Source organism: Planococcus citri, chromosome 1, assembly GCF_950023065.1.
Source record: "Planococcus citri chromosome 1, ihPlaCitr1.1, whole genome shotgun sequence".
Taxonomy (NCBI): Eukaryota; Metazoa; Arthropoda; class Insecta; order Hemiptera; family Pseudococcidae; genus Planococcus; species Planococcus citri.
Window position 1 is genome coordinate 64,220,286 of NC_088677.1, and position 26,767 is coordinate 64,247,052.

The window sequence follows — 26,767 nt, forward strand, 5'->3', positions numbered from 1 at the left end:
AGATCTTTTGAAAGAAACAGAGAAATCATTATCTCGCTGTAGGCTTCGAATCGAATACGATTTGTGAAATTTTGTTCTGATATTCTGTTGAAATTGTTAAAAATATTTTTCGAATTTAATTTTTATGAAGGTCAAACATCTTTCTGTCAAGAAACGGATAATAAATTTTTAAACTGATGCTAAATTGTGCGGCTATTTTATAACCTTGTAATCAAGAGTTATTTGAAGAAAAATTCTGTAAAAAGCAAACGCAAAAATCTTCCTGCAATCAACAAATAGCTGATAGTTGAAAATTTGATACCTATTATCAACGACGTTTTTTTCTTTGATTTTATTTTACGTCTTACAAGTATAAAATTTGTAATCGGTGTCGTTGTAAAAAAACTGGATGTGGGGGAGAATGGTGGTATTGGTGGTAGGTAATAGCTCTCACAAGAATCATAGATTGACATTTCTCATCAGATGAATTATATGGAATACATATTTCAAAGATGTAGAAGGCCCTACTATACGAGTATTTCGCAAAAAAGGCGAGGGAAGTATCTCAAGCTCAACCGATACAACAATTTTTTGAACTGGATAAACAAAGGGGAATCAAAAGAGAATACCAGAACGCACCATCACCAGTAAAAATTTCAGGAGCTTAAATTCATTTTTCAATTTTTTAAAAAATTTGCCTCTTTTTTATGAAAAAAAAAACGAAATTTGATCAAATTGACACGAAATGCTGAGTTTGTATTTTATTTTCGACCTTCCGAGTCAATTGGTAATGGTTTCAAACCGTTCTGTAGCCTCCAGCGGATTTTCAGTTTCTCCAGTTTTCGGAAAAACACTGTAAGTGAACCCAGATGTGTCATCATTTGCAACCCTTTTGATCTTCAAAACCTTTTTGTGCCGATTCATATTCAAGATTTTCTTTCGCGCTTATTTTTGAAAAAAAGTTGAAAATTTTGGATTTTAACCAACACAAAAAGATTGGAAATCACAAAGAAGGAAATCATTACCAATCGACTCGGGAAGTCAAAAATAAGGTTTAAGTCAAATGTTAGCCTTTCAAGTCAATTTGATAAAACTTTTTTTCTCAAACTTTAATTTTTAAAAATTATCTAAAAATGTATGAGTAGAATTTCGTCTTTTTCAATTTTCGCTGGATGTGTATTTTGGCCTTTGGGGGCTTATTTCGATTTCCATTCGGGTTCAAAAATTTTTGTACCAATTTGGATGCTTTCTTTGCCAGTTGTGCGAAATGAAAACGTATTATCTTCTACGTATTTTTAAATACTCCATATAAATGATCATTTTTATATAGAATTAGGTATAAACAGAGATAGAAATATGTACAAAAAGAAAAAACACATCAGGTGACCAGGTGCTAGGGATGAACGCGGATGATTGATTTTGACAGGAACAATCTCGAGAAATTGATATACACCGACGAAGAACATAGCAAAATAACACCGATACTCGACGTGTTTTGAAAGTTTCAACGACTAAAATTAATACTCGCTTTTGAGGCGGTGTAGAAAAAAAAGACAGAAAATGAATGAAAGTATTCGAGGTGTTGTTTTTTTTTCAAACGACCGCTATATTGACGTTACTTTTCATTAATAAACGTCGACTTATCCGAAACAGTTTGGGATTAAGTGTGTACAACGTGTACTCTTTTCTTTTCTCTCACTACCCTAACCCTTCTTACATTTGCTTGAAATGAACGGTAAACTGTTCACAGAAGTTTGAAAAACAATTTTTTGTTTGTACTTTAGCCATGAGACAGAGTATTCCAACTTACATCAAACATTAGGAAAGTCAAGATCTACATATTAGCAATCGCGAAATGTCTTTTTTACACGGATTTTGACAGATTTTCGAGAATCTGGATTTTGGATGTTTTTTAAAATCTTTCTTTTTTTAGCATTTTTTAGATTCCATTCTTGAAAGTTTGATTTTTTAAAGTTACATACTTGAAAGCCAAAAGAAATCAATTTTAATATTTCGGTTGATTTTTTCCTTCGTATTTTTTCTTCTTCAACTTTTCGTCGTACATATTTTTTCGTTGTTTTTTTCCTTCAATTTCGCGAACGATATCGGAAAATGTTTCAAAAGAACATCGACCGCAATTACGTTTTTTCTCACAAAACTCGACTTTTTGTTTCGCGAGTTCTTTTGTTAATTTTTATTATACGAAGGATATTTTAATAACGAAGAAAAAAAATCGCATTGTGTTCAGCGTGGGTTCTTTCTTTTATTTTTTTTGGCTTTCCTTATTAGTGTTACTCACAAGGGAAGTACCCCAACTGGTAAAAAATTTTGAACCGGACAAAAGGAAATCGAAAGAAGACTACAAAATACGTATACTACCAACCAATAGCATTTCAGATGCTGAAATTCATTTTTCGAGTTTTGGCGAGCGTTTGAGAATTCAAATTTGATTTAAAATTAGAAAATAGTGCAATTTATCGTTACTTTGAAATAGGGGTTTCGCACGATGAAAAAGAGGATTGCACGACAGAAAAATGTACCATACGATTCAATAAGAAACGTACGACGGATTAGGTGATTTTCACGATGTATTATATTACATAGAAAGAAAAAACAAAAATTTAAAAATTTTCACGAGGAGTTTTCAGCAGAATGAACGATGAATGAGGCGATGTAGAACATAAAGTTGTTTGGCAAACTTTGAAATAAAAAAAACAACTTTTTAGGCCTGCAAGGCAAAAATGAGTGCTTTTTGGACGTTTTGGCAATAAAAAGCACAAATTTCTGAGCAATTTTGGCAAAAATTACGATCATTTGATTATTTTATCAAAAAACACTTCCTGAAAATTTTGATGAAAAAACATTACAATTATTTTTCGTCAACTTGCCAAAAATTGACACTCTCTGATAATTTGATTGAAAAATGGGATTTTTTGACGATTAGCCAAAACATGATTTTTTCCAGCAATCTTGGCAAGAACAGGACTATTTGAAAATTTTGACAAAAATTAGACCCTATTGACAATTTTACCAGGAATGAGCATTTTTTGAAAATTTTGGCAAAAATTAAACCCTTTTGACAATTAAGTATTTTACTAGGAATGCACACTTTTTAAAAATTTTGACAAAAATGGGCACTTTTTTGTTATTAAACCTAAAATTGCGCTTTTTGATATTTCAAATTGACACTCTTTGACTTGGGAAAATTTTGCAAAAAAAAAAAAAACAGAACATTATAAACACAAATAACACGACTTTTGCTCGACAACGTTGGAACAAAAAGAGGACTTTTTAAACGTGAAAATCAATTTTTTGTGATGTCGGGGTGGGGGGGGGGTATGAAAAATTATTGACTTACAAAATCGACGGATTTTTTTCACGAGGGAGTCTTCGACTTTTTTCAAAATTAGATCATGTGTAGAGGTCATCAAACGATGGCAAATGAACGACGCAAGGACATTTTTCCGATTTTTTTAGCGGAGCTGTGGGACTTCCAAGTTCTCCAAAATGGCCGAAAATGGAAAATTTCGGTTGTGAATTGCTCTGGTTGTACGTGGTATAGAATTTTGATTTTTTTTTCAAATTGTACATACCTAGTACTTTGAGAGGGTAATCGACGAATGATGTCAAAATCAGTGTTGCCACTTTCGAAAACCTAAAAAAATCGTTTTGAAAACTTATAATTTAAATATAACCACGATATCCGCGAGTAAAAATTCTGAAAAATTCTCAGTTTTAGTGCTTTTTATGTAGAATAACATGTTAAAAAATTGGACTGGGATTTTTTTCATTTTCGAGAAAAAAAATTACAAGTTTGGCACTTATTGCAAAAATACCATGAGAAACCTAAAAAAAAAGAAAATTTTTGCATTTTTGAGATATTTTATCAATATGTAGACGAATATTTGAAAAAAATTTCCCTCTGCCGCAATTTGTCAACAAATTGACCAGAAATACCATTTTTCGTGCTATAATTTTAATTTGAGGGGAGGGGAATTTTTTTCACATGTTTCTGGAGCCTCCAGCAGATTTTCTGTTTCTCCAGATTTGGAAAAAATGCTGTAAATGGGGTGAGATTGAAATTCAACCCCTATAAACTCGGATTTACCATCCTTGCGATTCTTTCAATCGTGGAAAAATGAATTTCAGCGTTTGAAATTTTGGTTGATAGTATAATTTGTTGTCCTCTTTCAATTCCCCTTTGTTCGGTTCAAAAAATTTTATGCCGATTGGAATACTTCATTACTTCCCTTGTCAAGAATCAATAACGCTTCGACGATCTCTATAAATGCGAAACTATACAGAGTTAAATTTACCTATACAACAATCAAATTAGGTTAACTACACATACGTTAAAGCTTCGGTAATCGAGGTATTGAAATCGATTCCGTCGACTATGTAATTCGGACGATTAATTTTCAATTAATACGAGTTTATCTGTGTATTTTGTTATAGTTACCTGTATCCTGACGGCAGAAATTCGAATCCAGATTTAACGTGGGCTGTGCAAACAACGACTGAAGATCATATTAAAGTTACGCAAGAGCAATACGAATTATATTGCGAGATGGGCTCGACTTTTCAATTATGTAAAATATGCGCCGAAAATGACAAAGATATTAGATTAGAGCCATGCGGGCATTTGTTGTGCGTACCATGTCTGAATTCGTGGCAGGTGTGTATGATATTATCAAGCTTTGTTGTACTCGTATAGTTTATGTACGATATTATGATATGGTATATGTATTATATTAGGATGGGGATAAAAAAAATGACAGCTTTAGTTTGCTCCACTCGCTGTGTGTGTGTGTTTTTTTTGGGTCATAATTTTATTTTTTTATAATCCCTCCTCCCGAGTTATCCTACTCATCGTGGCGAAAATTATAAAACCTTAACGAGGTCATTAACAAGATGAAACTTTCTCGTCGCTCGAGTAAATTTTACAAAATCCTGAATAAAGTACCTCTCATTAGGCTATTTCAACAACTACGTCGACCGAACTTTGAGAGAGACGTTACGTTAGCTCGTATTATCGAATTTTATTTACTTAACGAATTATACTCTCTCGGAGTCTCTCGCGAAGTACAATGCACGAGTACCGAACCGACGAGTCAACCTAGTTGGTACCATTTTGCGAAATATTATTATAAATAAAAGGCGCTGAAGCAGGCGTTAAAACACAAGTGTCTATTCCATTATTATATTATGTCGAGCAGTTGACGATATTTAAACTAGCCTCGAGATGGAGAATGGCTTTCGACGTTCGTCTTGTTATTTCTGTTCGTCTGTTCGACTACTTTACGTAAGTACTACGTCTTTCAAAACTGCGAAATTTCTAATTTCCAGCATCTGTTGGGGTTGTTTTTTGTACGTTTTATCGCGATAAATGCGGCCAACGGAGTACTCGAGGGTACAAAAAAGGAGCTAATGGTATCGCCAATTTTATCGTCTCGGTTTGGTGTAATCGTGCTTGGTGATTTTTTTTTGGGAGATTTGAACGATGTGGTGGTGAGTGAAAATATGCGAGTAAGGTTATGTACGACTGTACGTATGTAGAATGTAGATAGGTAAGGGCTCGTTTAGTAGCCTATTTATATTTTCGAAGAAGATTTTTTTATTCGGATGTTTTCTGGAATGTGTTTTGAAATACTGGAAAATGCGAATCCTGATGATGGATTCAAATCGCGTAGAAAATTGTTGGTAATTTGAATATTTTTCTTTTTTTAGCGTTATTGAAAAATCCGTGTTATGGCGTGTGAGGCGTTTTGTTATTTCAATATGTGGCGAAAATTTTTATCGAATGCGTTTTTAAAGTACATACTTACATTTGGAAGGAATCCACCGGATTTTAATTATTTTGTATAAAATTGTATACTCTTTTTGAAAATCCAGTTTTTTAAATTTTTTCCCGAATTTCCAAATTGGTTGAAAATATTTATTTTTTTGAACAGGCACGTCTATATAATTTATTGGTGGCCATTTAAAATGATTTAGAAAATGTCCAATAAGCACCAATCAAATTTGTAGGTGATGTAATAACTCATTTTTAGTCCATCTAGAATGATTTTAAATTACGTAGAAAATTGAAAGCCAACTGGGGGCTTTAGAATGACTAAAAATCGGTCATTTTCGAAATAAGGGGTAGGAACAGGGTGTCTACCAGGTCGCGAAAGTCGTGAAAAAGTCGCGATTTCGATAATAGGTCGCAAAAATCGCGAAAAAGTCGCTAAAGTCGCGATTTTTACCAAAATTGACCTTTCTCATAAAAAAAATGTTTCGTTGAAATTTTCCAAAAAGGGTCGTTTCAAGAATTCCATTCGAAACTGCCAGAAAGTCGCAATGTCTGCTAAAATTACATTAAAAATTCCCCATTTTTTGTCGAAAATTCTAAAAAAATTTCCAATTTTTTCCAAAGTTAGTTCTTTTTGAAAATATAAAAACCATGTCCTAAACTACCAAAAAAAAAAAAAAAAAAAAAAAAAAAAAATGAAAAATTGTGAATTTTTGAAAGCTTTTGACCCCGCCATGCTCAAGTCTTGTTCATATTTTTAAAAATAGGTAGGTGTGCATATGAAAACTAATAAATGATCTTCTTCTTCATCGTTCATTTGTATCTGAGCATTGTGACTATGGAGCCTCCCGGATCAGCTGCCTCCAACCTTCTCTGTCTTCGGCCTGTCTGGTGCATTCTCTAAGGGTGAGCCCTGTAGCCTTTTTGATAAGGTCTGTGTACCTTGTGGGCGATCTCCCACGCGACCTCTTTCCCTCTACTTGTCCTTGTACAGTCAGCTTTTCTAGGTTGTCTTGCCGCATTATATGTCCGAAATATCTCAGGATCCTGCTTCTTATAATGGTGCTGAGTCTATCTTTCACACCTAGCTCTTCCAGTGTTGATCTGTTTGTTCTTTTCTTGGTCCATGAGATTCTAAGCATTCGTCTATAGCAATACATTTCAAATGCATCTATCCGGCTCTGGTCTGTTTTCTTCACTGTCCACGTCTCTAAGGCATGTAGGAATATTAAGAATACAAGCGTTTTTACAATCATTAATTTTGTTCTCTTGGTGATTCCATGGCTTTTCCAGATTCGGTAGAGTTTTCCTACAGCTGTTTTTGCAATTGATGCACGCCTTCTTATTTCATCTTCCAAACCTCCACTGTTGGTTATTAGGGAGCCTAACATTGTACAAAGCTTTGAACCACTTCTATTCCATCTATCTCTTACAGCTCAGGTTGGTTGTCGTTCACCCTGTCTGTTATTATTATCTTGGTCTTTGATTTGTTCACCTTCAGACCCCTGGCTAGGAACTTGTTCAATCTTACCCATGATCGCCTTCATGTCGTTGATGTTTTCAGCCAGTATTGTGGTTTCATCCGCATCAGATTCAATGTTTTCCTGCCTCCTAGCGTAACTCCTTTCTTCCATCCCTCTAGAGCTTCCTTCATTATCCATTCTCCATAATGCATTGAACATAATTGGGCTGATGAGAATGCATCCCTGTCTCACTCCTTTGCAGGTGTTGAAGTGATCAGTCAATTCCCCTTCTACCTTAACCTGTGCATTGTTGTTTTTGTACAGGTTCTTCATCAGGTCTATCCGGTGTTTTGGTACTCCCATTTTCCCAAGGTTTACCCATAATATCTTCGACTTAACGTTGTCAAAGGCTTTTTCTTAATCAATGAAGCAGAGGTAGATGGTTTTGTTGAATTCTCGAGCCTTTTCAATTATCTGATGAATGTTGAGGATTTGTTCTCTTGTTCCTCTTCCTGGAACAAAACCTGCCTGTTCTGGAGGTATTTGAGGAAGTATAAATGACTTGATGCGCTGATCGTGTATGATGTTTAGGATAAAGCAATGAAATCCAACTTTTTGCATCTTGAAGAGTTTAAGAATGATGTTGTTTTCCGTTCAGAATTGTCAATTTTGGATAGCTCTTTCCCTCGCTTCACGCCAGCCACATCTTTTTCCTTTTTCTTTCTCTGACCAAAGTTTCAAAGTAGAAAAATTGACTCCTCACATCAAGAGTACGTTGTTTTTCTTTTGAAAACTTGTTGAAGTCATAAAAATTAATTTTTGCAGAAGTTATTTTACTTTTCAAGTCATCAATTTTTTCAAAGCTTTTGCCTTCGTGAAATTAATCAACTTCAGAAAATCGAGAAACATACCGAACCAAAACAATGCACGGTTGGTATCAGTGTAAAAAAGTGTGAAATAACGAAAAAATATGCGAAATTTCATTCAAAAATACTGAAAAAATACGAAGACAAATTAATTTTCGAATTGATGGTTAATGTCTGAGGTGAGATTATGTTGATCGTGCCATCAAGAGTTGTTGAAAAAAGATTAAAAAGCATACCTAAACCATTAAAGCAGCCAATCAGCAAAAGACATATGCAAAAACTCTCTTGTAATCAGCGAATAGCTGACGGTTTGTTTATTAATCGATATTTTGGATTTGTTAGAAATCTAAAAAAAACATGAAAAAGTGTGAATTTTTGATTTGGTATTCAAGTACCAACCTTGCAATAGAACAATTCAAATTTTTGTCAGTATGAAAGCATCGTTTTACAAATTTAATTCCGAAATTTGTTCGAATCCATCTGGTCAATTAGCTGGAAAAATCATGAAAAATGTGAATAATATGAAGTACTTTTAATGAGTCTTTTCCCATTTTAACGAATGTTTTCCCAACTTACTGAAATTATTTTTGAGGTAATTGATATTTAATATAAGATGTGTGGGCAACTAGGCAATTGGTATTCATGTATAGGTTTTTGCATTCGTACGTTTTGACGTGGTTATTTTCCGTTAAAATGAGGAGGAAGGGTTCTGAAGAAAAAGTCGCGAAAAAAGGGTCGCAAAAAAAAGGTCGCGAAAAGTCGCGATTTTTGAATATCAAATTTTGGTAGACACCCTGATGGAAGGGTGATCAAGTTGACTTGATGCAGTTACATAAAATAATGCTGGTTTATTTTATTTTGAAAAAATACGTATTTCATACACAAATTAAAAAATCATCTTAAAAACATTTTTTTTTGAAAAAATTCAAAAAGCGGTTTCAGGACCTACCATTCTAATCTCACTTGGTTACACTCCATTCAAATCGAACAAAGCTGACTCAAAAGCCATTTCAACAACAAAAATTTTGAATACAAATATCAAAACAGTGTCATTTTCTGAAATGACATTGAATTTTCAACAAAGGCTTTGCTGTCAATAAAAGAGTCAATTTTTTTTTCAAATCAAAATAATCTCTAAAACATTGCATTTTTTCATTTTTTTTTAAATCATTTTTTTTATCTGATTTCTAAAATTATTCACAGTTTGTTTTCTTGATATTATCTGTTCAAGTGGACGAATGCTTTGCTTATTTAAAAACGCCATAAGATGTCTAAAAACCTTCATTTTCTCAAATGATTGTTATTTTTTTTAGCGAAATTTAATACTTAATTTGAATGAAATGAATTTTAAAAAATTATACAACAATGAATAACAATTTTGAGCCCTTCTTTCTTAAAACAATTATTTCTTCATTTATTTTTTCAATTTTTTCAATTTTGAAAAATATATGTTCCAATGTTTTTCTAGACTTCTCTCCAGATTACTTCTTCCGTTTTTCGTCTCTTTCCTCTATCTCACATATTAGAAATTTGAATGTTTTTAACATAGTTTTGAAGTGACTAAAAATTATTCTAAATTCTGGGGTTGAAAACGCTATTTTTTTAATAATGGTAATTTTGTTCAAACATCAGATGAATTTAAATAGACGATGGAAACTGAAAATTATAAAGTACCCAAGATCTTATAACTGAATAGCAGCTCCAAAGTATGAGGAAATTAAAGTAAGGAAATTAGAATTGGGTCACGATTGCGAATTTGAAACAATCGTATTCGTTTCCTTTTTGATCTTTATCGAGATCATCGAAGAAACGTATTAATTTAGTTTGTAATTTTTCGGTTAAAATTTTATTAAATTTATAATCCTACGTGTAGAGGAAACTCTGCGAACCCAGATTTCAATTTTCAAATATGTACGATTGAATTGTGATTTTCATCCAAGATTTGTCTTTATTTTTTGTTTTCAGGAAAGCGGCGAAATCCACGGTTTAGGATGTCCGTTCTGTAGAGCAGAGATAAAAGGAACCGAGCAAATAGTAGTCGATCCGTTTGATCCGCGTAAACAACATAAGCCGGGCACCGTCGCCGTCGATATCGACGATGAATTCGATGACGAGGTATCCTAAAATTGAATATAATCTGAAGTTTACTTTTGCGCTATTTTTTTTTTTTTTTTTTTAGTTCAAAGTTGTTTTGGAAAGCCCAAAAACCCACTTTCCTTTTCATCGTATAACAATAGCTTATGATTTGCATACTCGTATATATACCGTATACGAATGCGAAGTATACATAACATCGTTTATGTGTTTTTGAATTTACCAGCTTCATCTGCTCATATTACCAACATTTTTTTTCTTTTTCTTTCCTTATATTTTTTTTCTTTTCTATTTTTTTTTTTTTTTTTTTTTTTTTTTTTTTTTAGTCAAAACGTTATTAAGATAATTGTTAATTCTGAATACACGATTGTGATATATTCGCTGTACTTTTTGAATTTATGTTCGCGTCATTGAACAAACAACAACAGCAACGTTGTAGAAAAACTCGCATGTACAAACCTGTGAGTTTATTTATTCGTTCGTAGAAAAAATATGCTCGTTTGTAAGTTTAAATAAATTTTATGAATTATGACAAAGCGAACAAATTTTCAAATCGTATTCTGTTTTTTTTTCGTTTTTTTTTTCAATTTAATTTAGTAGAATTAACAGTTATCCTATGTTTTTCACATGTTACTTAATAATTTTTGTTTCTCGATTATGAGAAAATTTTTAACGTGAAGCAGTATTTTAAGATTATTTTTTTATGAAAAAATAATTTCTTTTTTTTTCTCTTTCTCTCTATGTAAATATATTTATTGTTTGTTAGCTGCGTGTAGTTTTTTTTTCTTTCAAAGCTCGCTCTTTTACGCTTTGCTTCTTCGAATCATGCGTATGTTTTCAACCCTATATTTTCCTTTCTTTTTTTTACCGAAGCGATAGCTTTTATTTTGATTATTTTTTTCTTCTTCTTCTAGAGCTCTAGCATGATTAGTCTTTTATCCTCTGTTGACCATTTTTAGGAAAATTGATAATTGGATACGGGTTTGGTTTTTATGGAATAAAAAAAGAAACGTGAAATCGATATTACGAGTATTTAAAGATTGGAAAAAAAGGAAGAGAAAAACATGTCAATTTTGTGAGAAAAAAATTATTGTTTTACGTTGCTGGAAAAATACGAACGTTCACTCGAATTATTCACGAAGACGTGCGTTTTTTTTTAAATCGAGTTCGAACACGATGAATTTTTTCTAATGTAATGCGAATATTCGTCTCTACGATTTTTTCGAATTATGGAAATTTTTGACAAGTCGAGAAAAAGATGACTACAAATTGAGTTGGAATTTTCCTGAAAATGGTTAATAGGGTGGAATCACCTGTTTTGACGTACCTATATCAACGATTCAGGTAAGTGAACACGTGTCTTTTTGCATGTAGGTATTATGAATCATTAGTGATTTGTTAGTTGGTAATGATGCTGTATTATTGATGAGAAAACGTTTTTTTGGTCGATTTTGTAAAATGACCTTCATCCTGAAATTGAAATTGCTGCACAAATTCTTGATCTGGTTTTCGAATAATCAATTAAAAGTAAAGTACAAGATTTTTTCATCAATAATTGATGAAAAAGGTGCGTCTGTTTTGTCTAAAAATATTCGATTGAGAAAAAAATGAAAATAAAAATGGTGTTTTTGACTCTTTAAACTCGAATCTAGTTTTGTCAAAAGGTGAGCTAGTTGTATAGTAATTGAAATAGATAGAGAAGCATCTTGAGCGCCTTCTGTGATGGTATTAGGTCTGAAAATGCCCTCGTTAGTCGTGGTACCGCACTAACAAAAAAAAATGAAAAAATACTGGACGAATTTTGAAAAAAAACTGGAATAGAATAAAAATTTTCATTTTTTTTTTTTTTATAGTTTTTGCTTAACCTTTTTTACGAAGTTTTTCAATTCATCAATTCTCAACTTTCAGCCAATCAGCGAATAGTATTTCAACGCATAGCCAATCAGAGATTAGGATTTCGATTTTATTATAATACTTAGTAATAATATTTTGGCGCCAAATTCGACAAAGTATCCAGCAGTTGGTTGCGTCCATGATGATTTAAAATTTCAGCACTGTACTCATCAAAAATTTCTTTGCAATTTTTAAATGGCAGTAAATAATTTTTTGAATTCAATTTTATAGAAATCGAGCCTCTTTCTATAAACAAGAAATGAAATAATAAATTCAGAAAAATAAATTTTCGAATTGATGGTCAATGTCTGAGTTGAGATTATGTTGATCATCCCATCAAGACTCCAGAGTTGAAAGGCAAATGCAAAAACTCTCTTGCAATCAGCGAGTAGCTGATGACTTGTTTTTTTTTCATTTCTGCCCTCATCTTCTCACTTAGGTGTTTCAGTTTCGAGTATAAAGCTTTCAATTCGTATATCCTGCTTTAGAATTTCGATTCTGAGGGGGTGTGCTGGACTTTATAACTAAAAAACTATGACATTTACCTACAAAAATTTTACAAGAGTCATTTTTTGTAGAAAATTAAAAAATATGTCCAATTTTGCATAAATCTTGAAATTTTATGCCATAGATGTTGAAAGATACCTATCTGAAAAAATATAAAAACAAAACCTTTTTCTCAATTTGTTTCATTTTTTCAATATTTTGGGTTCTGCTGCATAAAATTTCAAGATTTTTGCATAATTGGTCATATTTTTTCATATTTTACAAAAAAAAAAACTCGTGTAAAATTTTTGTAAATGGCATAGTTTTTGAGTTATAAAAAATGTGCTCAAGGAAGAAAATGGCGGTCTAGCGTACTCCCTGTTGTAGTACCGTAGATACAGGTTTCTCGTTTCAGTTTCATGATCATTTTTTTCAGTATTGTTAGTTCCCATGGAATGGAAAACTGAAACTGAAAGTAGCAAAATTGGAAATTGAAAAACTTATTTTTTAAAAAAATTGTTTCAGTTTTTCTGAATTTTTTTCTATTTCTTTAAATAGGTCAATACCTAATTGCATTTTTTCCAAGATCATCATAAAAATGTATCATTTTAAGTGGTAAAACTGAAAAAAAAAAAAAAATACCTACTTCATCTTGCCTACTGAATTTTGAAATTATCCATGATTATGAACTGAAATTGTTTCTTTTTCATTCGGTTTAAATCAGCCATCTCCGAAGGTAACGTAGTGAATCATTTTCTCGCATGAGTGAAATTTCGAGAACTCCTTCAAAAAGTTTGAGAGCTGATCTCTTTAAATTGTCTGCAAAAGTGAATCGTTGTTCAAATAAACAATTATGGAGGTTCAACTTTTAAAGATGAATTTTTTGTGAAATTTAATTAGGATACCTACTTCAAGGTTCAGAGTAGATACAAAATTTTTAATTTAGGAGGGGTGAGGGAGCGGACGATTCGAGGGAAACCTCATGTAAGTCATAAGTATAGTTGACTTTGAGGTTGTGTACGCTTGGTTCATTGCCCATACTTGAGCTAATGATCTCAATTTTTGTTATGGAGACAGTTTGATCTCAATCCAAAAGGCAGATAAATACTCTACCTTAGTATATGTTGAAAAAAACTTCAGATTTGGATATAATCAGTGGCGGACTGGCCTATGATGTTACCTGGAAATCGCCAGGTGCTCCTCGGGGTCATGTTTAAACCAAAAAAACATGTTATTTTCACTATCTCTGACAAAAAATTTTGCAAGCTTTTGCCCTCGCTTCTTCGTTCGGGCCAGTTTTCTTTTCTTTTACCTATTTAAAAATCTAAATTTTCAATTTTAGTACATTCAAATTCTAAAATTATGTGGTCAAAAAAATAAACTAATCAGTCGCCACAAAAAATTGTTGACCTCTCAAAATACAAATTATTGGCATTTTCTGCCCTCACTTCACTTGGGTCTGTGAATTTTTTTAAAATAAAAATCTATTAACTATAGATATTTAAATTTCAAGAAATTTTCTAATAAAAAAAACACAATTTTTGCTTTTCATTTTCAAATTTGAAATTTTTGAAAAACAGTCATTCATGTTCTAGAATTTTGAGGTAAAAAAGTAAACAAATTTTTCAAAAACATCGTTGTTTTTTTACCTCTTGAAATTCGAATTTTTAAAAGCTTTTGCCCTCGCTTTGCTCGGGTCAATTTCTATCTCTTTTCTAAACAAAAAAAAAAAAAAACATTTTTGAAACTTCCATAAATTCAAAAGAGAAAATAAGAATTTTTCATAAGCTCAAATGCGAATTATACATATTATTAATTGACAAAATTGTGATTTTATCTTTTATTTCACTTCGAAAACTTGTCATTTTATTCGGTAAAATCGGTATTTTTTTCTTTTGGCAAATTTTTCGTCCTCTCCCCTCAAAAAATCTGCACTTTTTTGCTATTATTAAATATCGAATGAAAAGACAAAAGTTATGGACAAGTTGCCTTTCTTTAAAATTTAAGGGGCAACCAAGCTTTGAAAAAAACGTATTTTTAACCTTCAGAATAAATATTACTTTGAAAAATAAACAAATTTTGTCATTAAGTCATTATGAATTTTTGCCCAATTTTGAAATTGAAAGGGCTACAAATATTTTCAAAGAAAAAATTGAGAAAAACGTTTTTTTGACCTTGGGAATGGGTGATACTAAAGTAATATAGGTGATACTTTGGAACATAAACAAATTTTGTCGTTATGAATTTTGCCTAAATTTCAAATTGAAGGGGTCAAAAATATTTTTGGCTAATTCAATTTCAAAATTGGGAAAAAATTCATAATGTTAAACTTTTTTTATTTTCCAAAGTACCTACTGTCCATTTCCAAGATCAAAACCAAGTTTTTCTCAATTTTTTCTTTCAAAATATTTCTAGCCCCTTCAATTTTAAAGTTAGGAAAAAATTCATGATGACAAAATTTGTTCATTTTTCAAAGTACTGCCCGTCCTCACGGTCAAAAATACGTTTTTCTCAATTTTTTTTTCAAAGATTGGCTGCCCCTCAAATTTTAAACATATGCAACTTGTTCATACGTTTTTTTTTCAAGTCGTATAAATCCAAATCTGAAGTTTTGACATCCACTCACCAGACACCTTGTATACGATCCTGTCTGCGTAGGATGTGTGTTAGATTGACCTCCAAAATTTATCTAATAAATAATAATTTTTGAAAAAAAACATCCTTGGAAAACATAATCAATGTTAACGAATTTTTCAAAATTTTCCTTCGACAAGGTTGCCAAGTAATGAAATATTTAGCCATCGAAATAGAATTGAGATCGAGTACCTTTTAGACGGCCCTGAGATGAGAACTTGAGAATCCAATTCGAACTTGCTGTCAAGGTGTTAAATTCGTTTCTTCAAGGTAACTAATTCCACATCCACACACATACACACACCTCACACATACATATAACTTTACCCAGACGAGAAAGCAGAATGTAAGAAGGTGTTAAAATTAAAAGATAAATTGAAAGAAAAGAAAGAATTAGAAAAAGAACGAAACTAGACGTTTCTATTTGATTATAGGTACCTTACGCCTTTTCGTTTATCTCGCAAAAGCTTTTATATAAAATACGCCAAAATGTAGCCTTTAATTCCGGCAACGTCTTTCAGTTTCATCTAGGTGTACCTTACCTACCTCTACCTACGTGATCTTACGAGTACCTACCTACTATTTCTGTTCGTAAAACTAACGCAACGAGGTACTTATAATATAAGCTAAATTAAACGATCTATTAATCTCGACGCCACCGCGTTTAGAATTAAATTCTTACATTGGCTTTTTTGAAACCCTAAGTTGATCCCAGGAGTAAACTCATTTTTCATACGTTTAAATGTTGCGTTGAAAATCTCACCAGGACGATTACGAAAATTGATTCTGTCAAAGGTTCACCTTGACGTTGTGATTTTAACATTTAACTGTCTCATCTCGTGTGTCTGGAGAAAAAACCGTGAAAAAATAATGACGTTTATCTAACGAGATGAAGAATGTTTCGTGTAGGTACTTGTACGTATTTGGCTTTCTTGAATTCTACAGCTTATACAAGGGTAGGTTGTAGGTGGTTAACTAGGGTAACCAGAATTTCAAAGAAATCTTTCGTCGTACGACGATTAAAAATCTGTTTTTTCGTTCAAGTTTTCAAACATTCACCGCTCGAGTGGATCTCTTCATAAGTAACTCTCTAACTATTCGTAGTAACTAAGTCGAAGTTTACGCTTGAAAATACTCACAACTTCAAAGGATTAGGTAAGTTTGCGCGTTGTTCTCCAAAACGATAATTATTTATTAATTTTAAACGACTTTACGTGTACTTGGGCGACGGAAGTTCTTATAGTTTTTTGATTACTTAACCTGGATAAGTAAAAAATAAAAATTGCATGCTACGAGTAAATTAGGTACCTACCGAGCTGTAGCATTTTATTGGAATTTAATTTCGTAGCGCAATTCTCCCCCCCCCCCCGGATATCAATTTACTTAGTTGTAGTTTACAGTATTATTAGGTACGAAAGAAAATTTGCATGATTTCAATGGTCGGTTTCGATGACAAGTTGAAAATCAACCGGTGTAAAGTAAGTATTTCTTTTTTATTTCTTTTTATGATCGCATGGAGTTTTTTTTTCATTAGGTATGCAAATGCATGAACTTAACCATAAGTATAATCGCTTTTTCGTTTGTTGAATCGCGTGAATTGTGTAATTTATTAGTCTTGGAACAAATTAATTTCATTCGTCAGCCCTTGTAAGGACATGATTTAGAGAACGTTGAGTGTTGTATAGTTTTACTTTGACTCGACGTCTGACTGATTTGAATAATTTGATTACTACCCCCACCCAAGAGAACTTACCTAACCTAATTCTCGATTCGTGTGGAGTCTCAAGTTGTACCTTTTCCCCTTTACCTATAATTACTCTAGGTAGGTACTTAGATCTGGAATGATGATCGTTGTTTATTATTATTTTTTTTTTTAATGATCAAATAGCCAAAAAAATATCTTAATTTTTCTTAATTGAGTTGGAAAACTATGATTTAGTGAGCAAATTGAGCATTCTATTTTTGAGCCTTTTCAATCGATTGGAAAAGGTTTTGAGCTTTTCTGAGCAGGTCTGGAGCTTAAAAAAAATATTTGGAGGCTTAAATTTCCACAGAATTTTATACAATAAATCGGGAAGTTGAAATTTGGTTCAAACTCCATTTTGAACAATGTGTTTGAATCGGTACATTTATATCCAAAATGCATTGAAATATTGTTAATCTATCAAAATATGAAATTAAATCAAGCTTCCAAAAAATTGTCAAAAAATTCGATTGAAAAGAAAGTTTTTGAAAAGTATTTTCAAAAATCTAATTAAAAAATTTACAATTTTATTTTTCAAAAAAAAAAAAAAAAAAAGGCATGAACGAAGAACCTACTTACTCCATCAATTCTTTCATAGTTTTAGGATTTTTCGTCAGTTTCAAGGAAGCCTAATCTTAATTTGATGATATTTAAAGCTTCCTTTATAGTGGCAATAAGCTGGTAATAGAAAATTTCTACAGAAAATCGTGGAATTTTTTCAAACTCAATTTTATGCACTTTTGAACCTCTAAACTTGTAAAATAATAACATTTCTGATAAATTCTGATGATTATTCACTTTGATAAAAACTTTTCAATCTTCATCTCATTCATCACTTTTCTATGGAAAAGTTGAAAAATTTTGACTTTTCCATAGAAAATTGATAAAATTCCACAGCCAGTATAAATGCTTCCATTTGAATCTACACATTTGACTTTTCTGTAGAAAAATTCCATGGCCACTATAAAGGAAGCTTTACGCTTATTGGATTCAGTTATTTTTCACAGTAATTTTTTTGAAATGAGATTTTAATAAATTCAATCAGTTTTTCAACAATTTTATCAAATTTCAATAGAGTATTATTAGGTAGTTCAATTTGAAGATTCATTTTCATTTTTCAAAATCTTTCAGTCAGTTTTGCTATTTTAACAATTTTTGATGTTTATTTTCCCTCAGAATGTTTGAACCTCTCTTCCAGAAATACGAGCTAGAAGCTCATTTTGGGGCTTCAAATTGAGACGAATAAGAATTGTATTCAAGATTCAAGAATGGCGTGTTTCACTACGTTTTCTGACTAATTCGAGGTCGTTGAGGAGGAAAATGACGTAAAAATTGAGACATGGGTTTGTAACTTTCAAGAAAATTGAATTTTTCGAGAAAAAAATGTGATCAGTACTCCAAATAGACATGTTTAAAACAATTTTTTTTAAAAAAACCTTGTTAAAAAAAAAAACAAAAAACGTTTGAAACGGTTTTTTTGTTGTTTCAAACGTGTTTTTTTCGCATCTCCAATTTTCTGAAAAAAAAAGTAAAAACACTTTTTCAGATTCTCGTAGAAAAAAAGGGGAATTAAATGAACTGTGATTATTTTTAGACTTTCATTTTTCTCTCTGTACTTTTTAGAGTTTTTGCGCGCAGCACGAAAAAACTCTTATGTAATCAATTTTTTCGTCGTCGTCAATACGTTTTTATCCAATCAGTGATTAGTATTTCAGCTATAATCCAATCAGTGATTGTATATCTTGATTGGTTTCATCGTGTACGTTTCTCAACAAACATAAAAATTTTAAAATATTGAAGTTCATACTGAATCTGTAGAATGTCGATGTAAAAGTTCTCTAAGTGCCACAATTGTTGGTATGCTTATTAATTGTATAAATTCAAACCCTTGTTCTTAAGTTGGGGCAGTTCAGGCAAAAACTCTCTTGTAATCAGCGATTAGCTGATGGCTTGTTTTAGACTAATTTGTTATTTTGATTCAAATTTTTTGATATTTCTTGAGCCTTAGGTACAGCAATTTTATGACGACATATCTTAGATGTGTTCTTTTTACACGGATTTTGACAGATTTTCGAGAATCTGGATTTTGGACATTTTTTTAAATCTCTTTTTTCCAACACTTTTGAGATTACATTTACCAATTTTTCAAAACCTCGAGCCTTCTTTTTCAAAGTAAAATCCAAAATCCATTTTCAAAAGCTGCCACCCAGGCAGATTCTCGTAGATTCTAAATCTGCCAAAATCCAGATCCTCGAAAATCTGCCAAAATCCGTGTAAAAAGAACACATCTCTTAAAAATTGATGACTGGATTACGGATATTTAAAAAGCTGAATCCAAAACAACTAAATTTGTGTTTAAAACAAATTTTATAGTTTTAAGCAAGAAAAAACTTTAAAACAAAAAAAAATGTTAAAAAAAAAAGTTTCTTTTGTTTTTTTAAAACACGTTTTTGTACAACCCTGTAGACATCAGATTCGGATTCAGCGATTTCAAATCAGTCCAAGAAGACCTTTTATATGTACTTCCCAGATTTTTTTGAAAACTGATAAAAATCAAAAAAACGTAAAGGGCAATTTTTCATTTGGGAAACCCTTTTTTGTCACGAATCCGGTCAAAATTTCGACTAGGAGAGGGGAGGAGGTCGACACAGTGAATTCATTTCCGGTGTCAGATTTTTCTCACAGTCAGTGAGCCGTTCTTCTGGAAACTGCTGATTCTGAAAATCCAGTCAATTTTTGTTATGAAAATGTGTAATTTTTACTTATCTCAGAATGTTCGACGTTTAATATCATCTCTCATTTCAAAGCTTAAAATTGGGCTTGGAATTTTTCTCCAAAAATAGCATTCCGTATGACGTTCCCTGAAAACCTAATTTAAAGTCGTTCAGAACAAAAATGACGTCCAAATTGAGCTTATCGTTTCGTAATTTTCGAGAAAATCGAATTTTTCGGCAAAAAGAAACCGGGTTTTGATATTGGAGCGACTAGAACACTTCAAATGGACGCCCGGATTCGAACTCAGCGATCTTGAATTGGACCACTTGATGGTTTTGGCTTTTGGCGTCTGTAAAATCGCGATAAGTGCAAAAAACATTCAAAAAACAGCATAACTGACTCAAAGAAATTGAAAATTGAAACAATAAAAAACACTAAAACACTCAAAATTTATGAAAATTATTGAGAATGATTGATTGTTTTGTAGCCAATCGGTGAACAGTATTTTGGAGAGACGAATCTGTGATTAGTGTTTATCATTGCCAGATGAGAGATTTTATAATTTTGGAATTAGATTAATAATATGTTTTTATTATTTACCTATTTGAATGATATTTTTTCGCCAATAATTATTCATTCAACATGTTTTATGTCAAATTTCGAATACCGAATAGTTTTTTAAATTAATAAATAGGTAACTTGAAAGTTGAAAAATGTAAAAAGTACCCAAATAGAAATATCTGCACTTGAAAAGTAGGTATTTAAAAAAAAGATCAAAGGTGATTGTGAAATTTTGAATCTCTTCATTAATTTTATTTAATTTATTATTCATTTCGTGGTGATTTTGATTTATTGAAAAATTCTCATTTTTTATTTTTACTTTACTCTGTAAATTTCTTGCTTTTAGCTGTATTCAAACTTACAAAAAAAAAAAAAAAACAAAACAAAAACTCTTTTACAATCAGCGAATAGCTGATAGTATTGTTTATTCATGGACGATTTTCTTCAGTTTTCTTTACCACTTTTTGAGTTCTAAGTACTTATTATTCAATAATTTGAGTTTTAAGGTATGTTTTCACGCTTTTTAAAATGAGATCAAATTTTAATAAATCAAGTACATAATTTAAAAATACCTGCGAAAAAAAGGATCATAATATTCTTCAAAAATTTCTCTTTCGTTAGGCAAATGAATCCGAAAATCAGACCTCCTCCGTACCTCCTTTCACTTAGTATGAAAAGTTCGCAAATTATTTCCACGCAAATTGCTCTCTAAAAGAATTTCAAAGTTGAAACAGGTATGGAAAAAATTCAGGCATACCTATCCTCGTACTTCAAAGGCCTGAAATTCACGATACTTACCTAATTGCATTTGTTATCTGAGATAAAAACGAGATAGAGTAGGTATTTATTTAAAAGCATTTCGCATTTCTTTATAAATAAAAACCCATCTAAAGCTAAATGGTAAATAGGAAGGTTAAATTTTAAATGGTAAATCCAAAGTAGCAAGAAGCAGCGAGACCTACGTATACATGCCATCATAAAACTGGCTCGCGTTTCCTTTTGCAATATCCTATAACGACTTTCGAGAGCCTGGGCACTTGTAAGTTATTTTGTATCTTATCTAGAGAGTAATTCTGCGAGATTTTCTTGTACACGAGTAGGCGGCTTACAAAGAGTTTGAATCTGTATACAGAGGTACTTATTTTTCTATGGCGAAAGGAAAGGAAAGAATTCATCGAAAGTTCATAAGTTACATAGTACAACAGTTGAATTGACGGGTTTTAAGGTTTTGTAATCCCAGCTTATGAACCTAAAACGCCAAGTTTTCAAAAAAAAAAAAAAAAAAAAAAAAAAATACAAGGTCCGGTATACTGTTGGCGTTTTTGGTTGTGTTATGCTATTTTACTCGACGTATTCCCTTGTGTTTGTTCGTTCACGATGGCTTTATTTCTTCTTGTAAAAATTTATTGCCGCCGTGTAGACGCCATTTTTTTTAAAAACGAAATTTCTATTTTCTCTGGCAAAGGGTGATGTTTTTAATAAATAAATGATTGATGTAGGGGTATCCGATGTCATCGTGGTTTATTCGCTTCAGGTCTTGAGTACGTGTAATACGTATAGATTATTATGTGATGGGGAAAATGTCTGGATTTTTTTAGTGTGCGTAGCGAGCTATTAGGCCGTACTTTCAGTCTGTACGTTGAAAAATTCTTTGGCTTCAATGTGCTCTTAGGGGAGTAGACTGATTTTCTCCAAATTTTTACACGTAGGTGGGTGATAACACTATTGATGAAATTTTAAAATTTTAATTATCAATTGTGTTTCAAAATTGAATAATAGGAAAGATAACAATAACTTTGATAAAACATTTTTACAACTCATTGTTTTCAAATATTCATCCTGGCTATTTGTATTTTATCAATAAATTAAAATTAATGACTATTGTCATGTGCATGTATTTTGTGGAGATTTCATTTTGATAAGAATTCTTGTACTACTATGTAATGAGATTTTAGAACATTTCTTTTGTTGAAATTTCATTTTTTAAATATTTTTTGGCCCTATTGTGTCTACACGTTTTGTATTTCTTTCTATCTCAAAGGCTGTTATAAGGTTGATAATGAATTTTTGTGATTGCTTATTTAGTGAGGGTTATTGGTGGGTTATTCTCATTCAAAAATTTGTTTACTTCAGAAGTATGTAGGTAGTAGGTACATAACTAAAATTTTGAAGCCCATTGTACTTAATTTTCTAAGGTAAATTTTCAGATGATTTAGAATACTTACGTGTTGATTTCAAATTTTTTGATAATCTCGAATGAATTTTTTTTTGTAGCGATTCAAAATGAATTTTCTGGCGATTAGGTATTTTTAGTGCATTTTTTCAATGGTCATTTCGACTACTACTTTTGTAGTAATTTTTATTAGAGTGTTTTGTGGTGATTTTGATGCATTGTTATTAGAATTTGATTTTTAATTCAGGTCCACGTAGCACTGATGAGATTGTCAGTCAAGATTGACATAAGTATCAACACGATTTTACATGGGTGAAAAAATTCAAACTTTTGTCCTAAAAAAGGTCAATGAGAGTAAGTTATTCACAATAACTTAAGCAAAAATTGAAATCATTTTTAAATTTTTTTTTTTTTTGACATTTTTTTTTATACTGGGCGTGTATACTTATATAATTGCCAGGATTTTTACGCCCAGTTTCGAGGGGTTTGTGTTGAGTGGAGATTATTTCAGAATTGCAGAATTGACAGGTGGGTTTAGGAGCTTTGGTGTACAAATAGCTGTGGGTTAATTTGGTATGACCAATTCGGAGGCGGGTGATTATAATTTCTTCTGATCTATTTAGGTGACTAAGGTGCTTCCAAGGAAGGATTGATTTTTTGTGGGTAAATAGTTTGTGATTTGTTTTTGAGTTCCATAGGTTTTGCCAATTGGAGTTTTGGATGATTTTTAGAATGTTAATAACATCATCATGGATCACAGAGAAAATTTTAGAGGGGGTAACAGCTGTTTTAGCTGATTCATTTACTGCCTGATTTCCTTCAATGCCTATACATGACTTGGGACAAATATAAATTTAATAATTTTGTCAGTAGACTGAAGTTTATAGATGATTTGATGGATCTTATGAACAAGTTGATGTTCAGAAAATTTGTTTTGAATTGATAAAAGAGCAGAGAGTGAGCCCGACTGAATCAGGAATTTTTTGTTAGGGCTTTTTGAAGTAGAGATCTTTTGTAGGCAATGGAGTATAGCAGAAACTTCTAAATTGAAAATTGAAGAATATTTATGAGCTGTGAAGTTGGTAATTTTACCATCAATAGAAACAGCATAGCTTGCATATTCAAACTCATTTTTAGAACCATCTGTGAAGCATAAAATAAATTCATGATATTCTGCTATGATCTCAGTATATTTTTCTTTGATGAAACCAGATGGGTACTCATTTTTTTTTGTATTGGTATAAGGATAGATTGAATTCTGGTAAAATTAATTCCCAGGGAGGAAATTTATTGTACTCGGAATTGAGGTCTAATAGGTTTACATGGTAATTTCCTAAAGAATTTTGGAGAATACAGGAGTGATTTTCAGAATGGTTTGAAATATTTTGAATTTGTTTTTTGATTAAAGTTCTGACTGGGTTTGTTGGATTTTTTGTTGCTGATACAATGAATTTATTAGTAATATAGAAATTCCTGAAGTTTGGAGAAGGTTCACTAGCTTCACAGTAGATGCTGTCTATAGGAGAGGATGGTAATGCTCCAATACATAGGCGTAAGGAAGCATTTTGTATTACTTTAAGGATTGATAGGTTTTTATCTGATGCACTGATATAGGCTGGACAGCCATATTCTATTTTGCTTCTAATTAGAGATCTATATAACTGAAGTAAAAGGGATCTTGAAGGGTTATATTTTGGATTTTTAATCACTTTCAATAGATTTAGGGTTTTCATTAAGTTCTGTTTAATGGATAAAAAGTGAGGTGTCCATTTGAGCTTGCAATCGAAAATCAATCCAAGGAATTTTGTATGTATTTGATTTGAATTCAAGTTTTTTACCTTTGAGAGTTAGGGAAGGAAGTTCAATTTTGTTTTTTCTAGAAAAAAGAATGCAATGGGTTTTAGACTGTGAGAATGAGAGACTATTTGAATCTGCCCATTCTTGAATTTTATCAAGGGTTTCTTGGATAAAGAGCTGTGCTATTTGTAAGTCTTTGAAACATAGGGAGATGTTCATATCATCTGCAAATAATCTTAGTGACATTGGGGGAGGGATAATGCTATGAATACTATCAATAAGGAGAATAAAAAGAGTTGTACTCAATACAGAGCCTTGTGGAACACCATTTTGAATTTCATATACTTGTGATAAGGTATTATTTATTCTAACTTGAAATTTACGATCAGAAAGAAAATTTGAAATTATGTTTTCCAAAATCGTTATGTAGATGGAAATGTCGATGGTCGACAAAATTTGTCTAAAAAAAGTACAGGAAGAAAAATAGAAATTTAAAAATACAGTTCATTCAATTTCACTTTTTAAAAAAGTGTTTTTTTTAATAGAAAATTGAAGTTGAAATAAACTTTTAAACGATTTTTTGTTTTTTGTTTTGTTTTTTAAAATTAGTTTTAAATGTGTTTTTTTTCAACTCTAATTTTCTAAAAAAACACACGATGTTTTAAACATGGGGTTCAAAGACAACACTTGGACAACAACACATTATCTCACAAAACTGAAAAAATTTTCAAGTCTGAAAACAAAAAGAGCATGTATATAATTTTAATACCTTTTAATGTACCTGTTGTGATGGTCGAGTGATTAGGAACTCAGAAAAAAAATATCCACTTACTCAGTTTTTTTTCTCTAAAAAATTTTTATAATTCGATAGAGATTTCTAGGATTAGGTACTCCTTTTTAAAATGAGATAACAGAGATTTGGCCACTATTTACCATATTTTTAAGCAAATTTGGCCACTGTTAGGCTCGAAAAATTGGCATCAATGTCGCTATTATGTCGAGGCGAGCAAGATAAATGGGAGACGATAATCAGTTTTGACATCAACTTCTCACTCATCTTGTACTGACATTGGTGTCAATTTGTGCTGGGTCATTCCATGTCAATTCGACCAACGTTTTTGAGTCATGTCTTTCGATTTCGCTCAAATTTTTTTTACAATATCTACCCACCCAGTAAGTAAGAAACTCGCCATCAGTTTGGTTCCCATCCCCCTCGGGGGGCGGGTGAGGAGGCTTACTTTATTTTCACATTGTCTCGAGTTAAGGTAGAGTGTGACACTTTGAGAGGGCGCTGTGAAAAGACTATTACACGGATGAAGCTGAAATTTGTACCACTTATACTTCAGGGGGTTCTCTATCGATGGTAAAATTTTGGTACAATTTGGTCCAAAAATCGTGGAGAAAAATTGCAATTTTAAAATTTGAAAATCGACTTTGGGGTAAATGCAAAAGTAGGCGATATTTTTTTATTTTTTTGAATTTTCAACATGCTCACTGTGTAGTGTGTTCTACGTGTCATTTGCTAACTTTTGATGTATTTGTGGTTTTGATTTGGTAAAAAATTCGATAACTTTTCCGCTTCCCAAAAAAATTTTTAGGGGAGTGAAAAAATGTTGAAAAATTATTTTTTTAAAACTCGCTAAAATGAACAAAAAATCAACTATTGATCATTTCTGATGTTTTTTATGTAAAAAACTCGTCATAGAAATACATTTTTCGTCAAATATAGCCTATTAGTAAAACATTGAAAAGGAGCAACAATTTTAAAATTCAGTAAAACTGTTAATCACTTCTCTGACGTGTAACTCATTATGTGACCGTGGAAGTTTATTTTTTTTTGTAATTTCGAACCATTTTCAAGTTATTTAGGGCAAAAAATTTATGTGGTAACTGCAAAAATGAAATAAAAAATCGTTTTTGCAATTACCCCAAGTCGATTTTTTCTGGGGTAGTTGCAAAAACGCAATTTACGGCCAAAATAAAAAAAAATTCAAATTGCGATATCTTACCTTAAACTTACGTAAATCCTTCATGACCCTAAATCGTGAAAATTCCAGATAGATCGACAGTTTTTTCATGTCGGTAAACGTTGTTACTTCGACATGCCCTAGTTGGCACAACCAGAAAATTGACATTTTTTTGCACGAGGTCACAATTTTGAAATTACCCCATTTTTGCAACTACCCCACTCCACCTTACTCAACTTCAGCAGCGAATTCCTCCAAAACTATGATGTTTTGATCAAAACTAGTTTCACAGTTCGAAAGGATAATAAATTTTGAACTTTTTAAGCATTTTGAAATTTTCAAAATTCGAAAGTTGAGCTTTCAAATTGAAAGTTCAAATTTAAAAATGGCACTGTAAGTGGGAGCTACCATTTAAAATTCTGAAAAAATTTCCATAGATGTACCTTTTGATGCTTTTTCGAAATATTTAAGTTTCGAGATGGGATCTTTTGATGGAGGGGGAGCACCCCCACCCCCCATTTTGGGGCAAAACTTCCGAAAAAAATCTGGGGCATGTGATATATCGAACTGTATGTTTTTGGTGACGCTGAACACGAATATGACG

The 26,767-nt window shown here is 31.7% G+C and overlaps 1 protein-coding gene across 1 annotated transcript in view; it reads left to right on the forward strand.

The window, feature by feature from the left end:
* The window catches only part of Cbl (E3 ubiquitin-protein ligase CBL), a 142,140-nt gene that overhangs the window by 108,601 nt on the left and 6,772 nt on the right, over window positions 1-26,767 (forward strand). Inside the window, exons 5-6 of the mRNA XM_065347038.1 lie at window positions 4,435-4,654; window positions 10,065-10,214. Coding sequence (XP_065203110.1) covers window positions 4,435-4,654; window positions 10,065-10,214 — 370 coding nt within the window. The remainder of the gene's footprint in view (window positions 1-4,434; window positions 4,655-10,064; window positions 10,215-26,767) is intronic.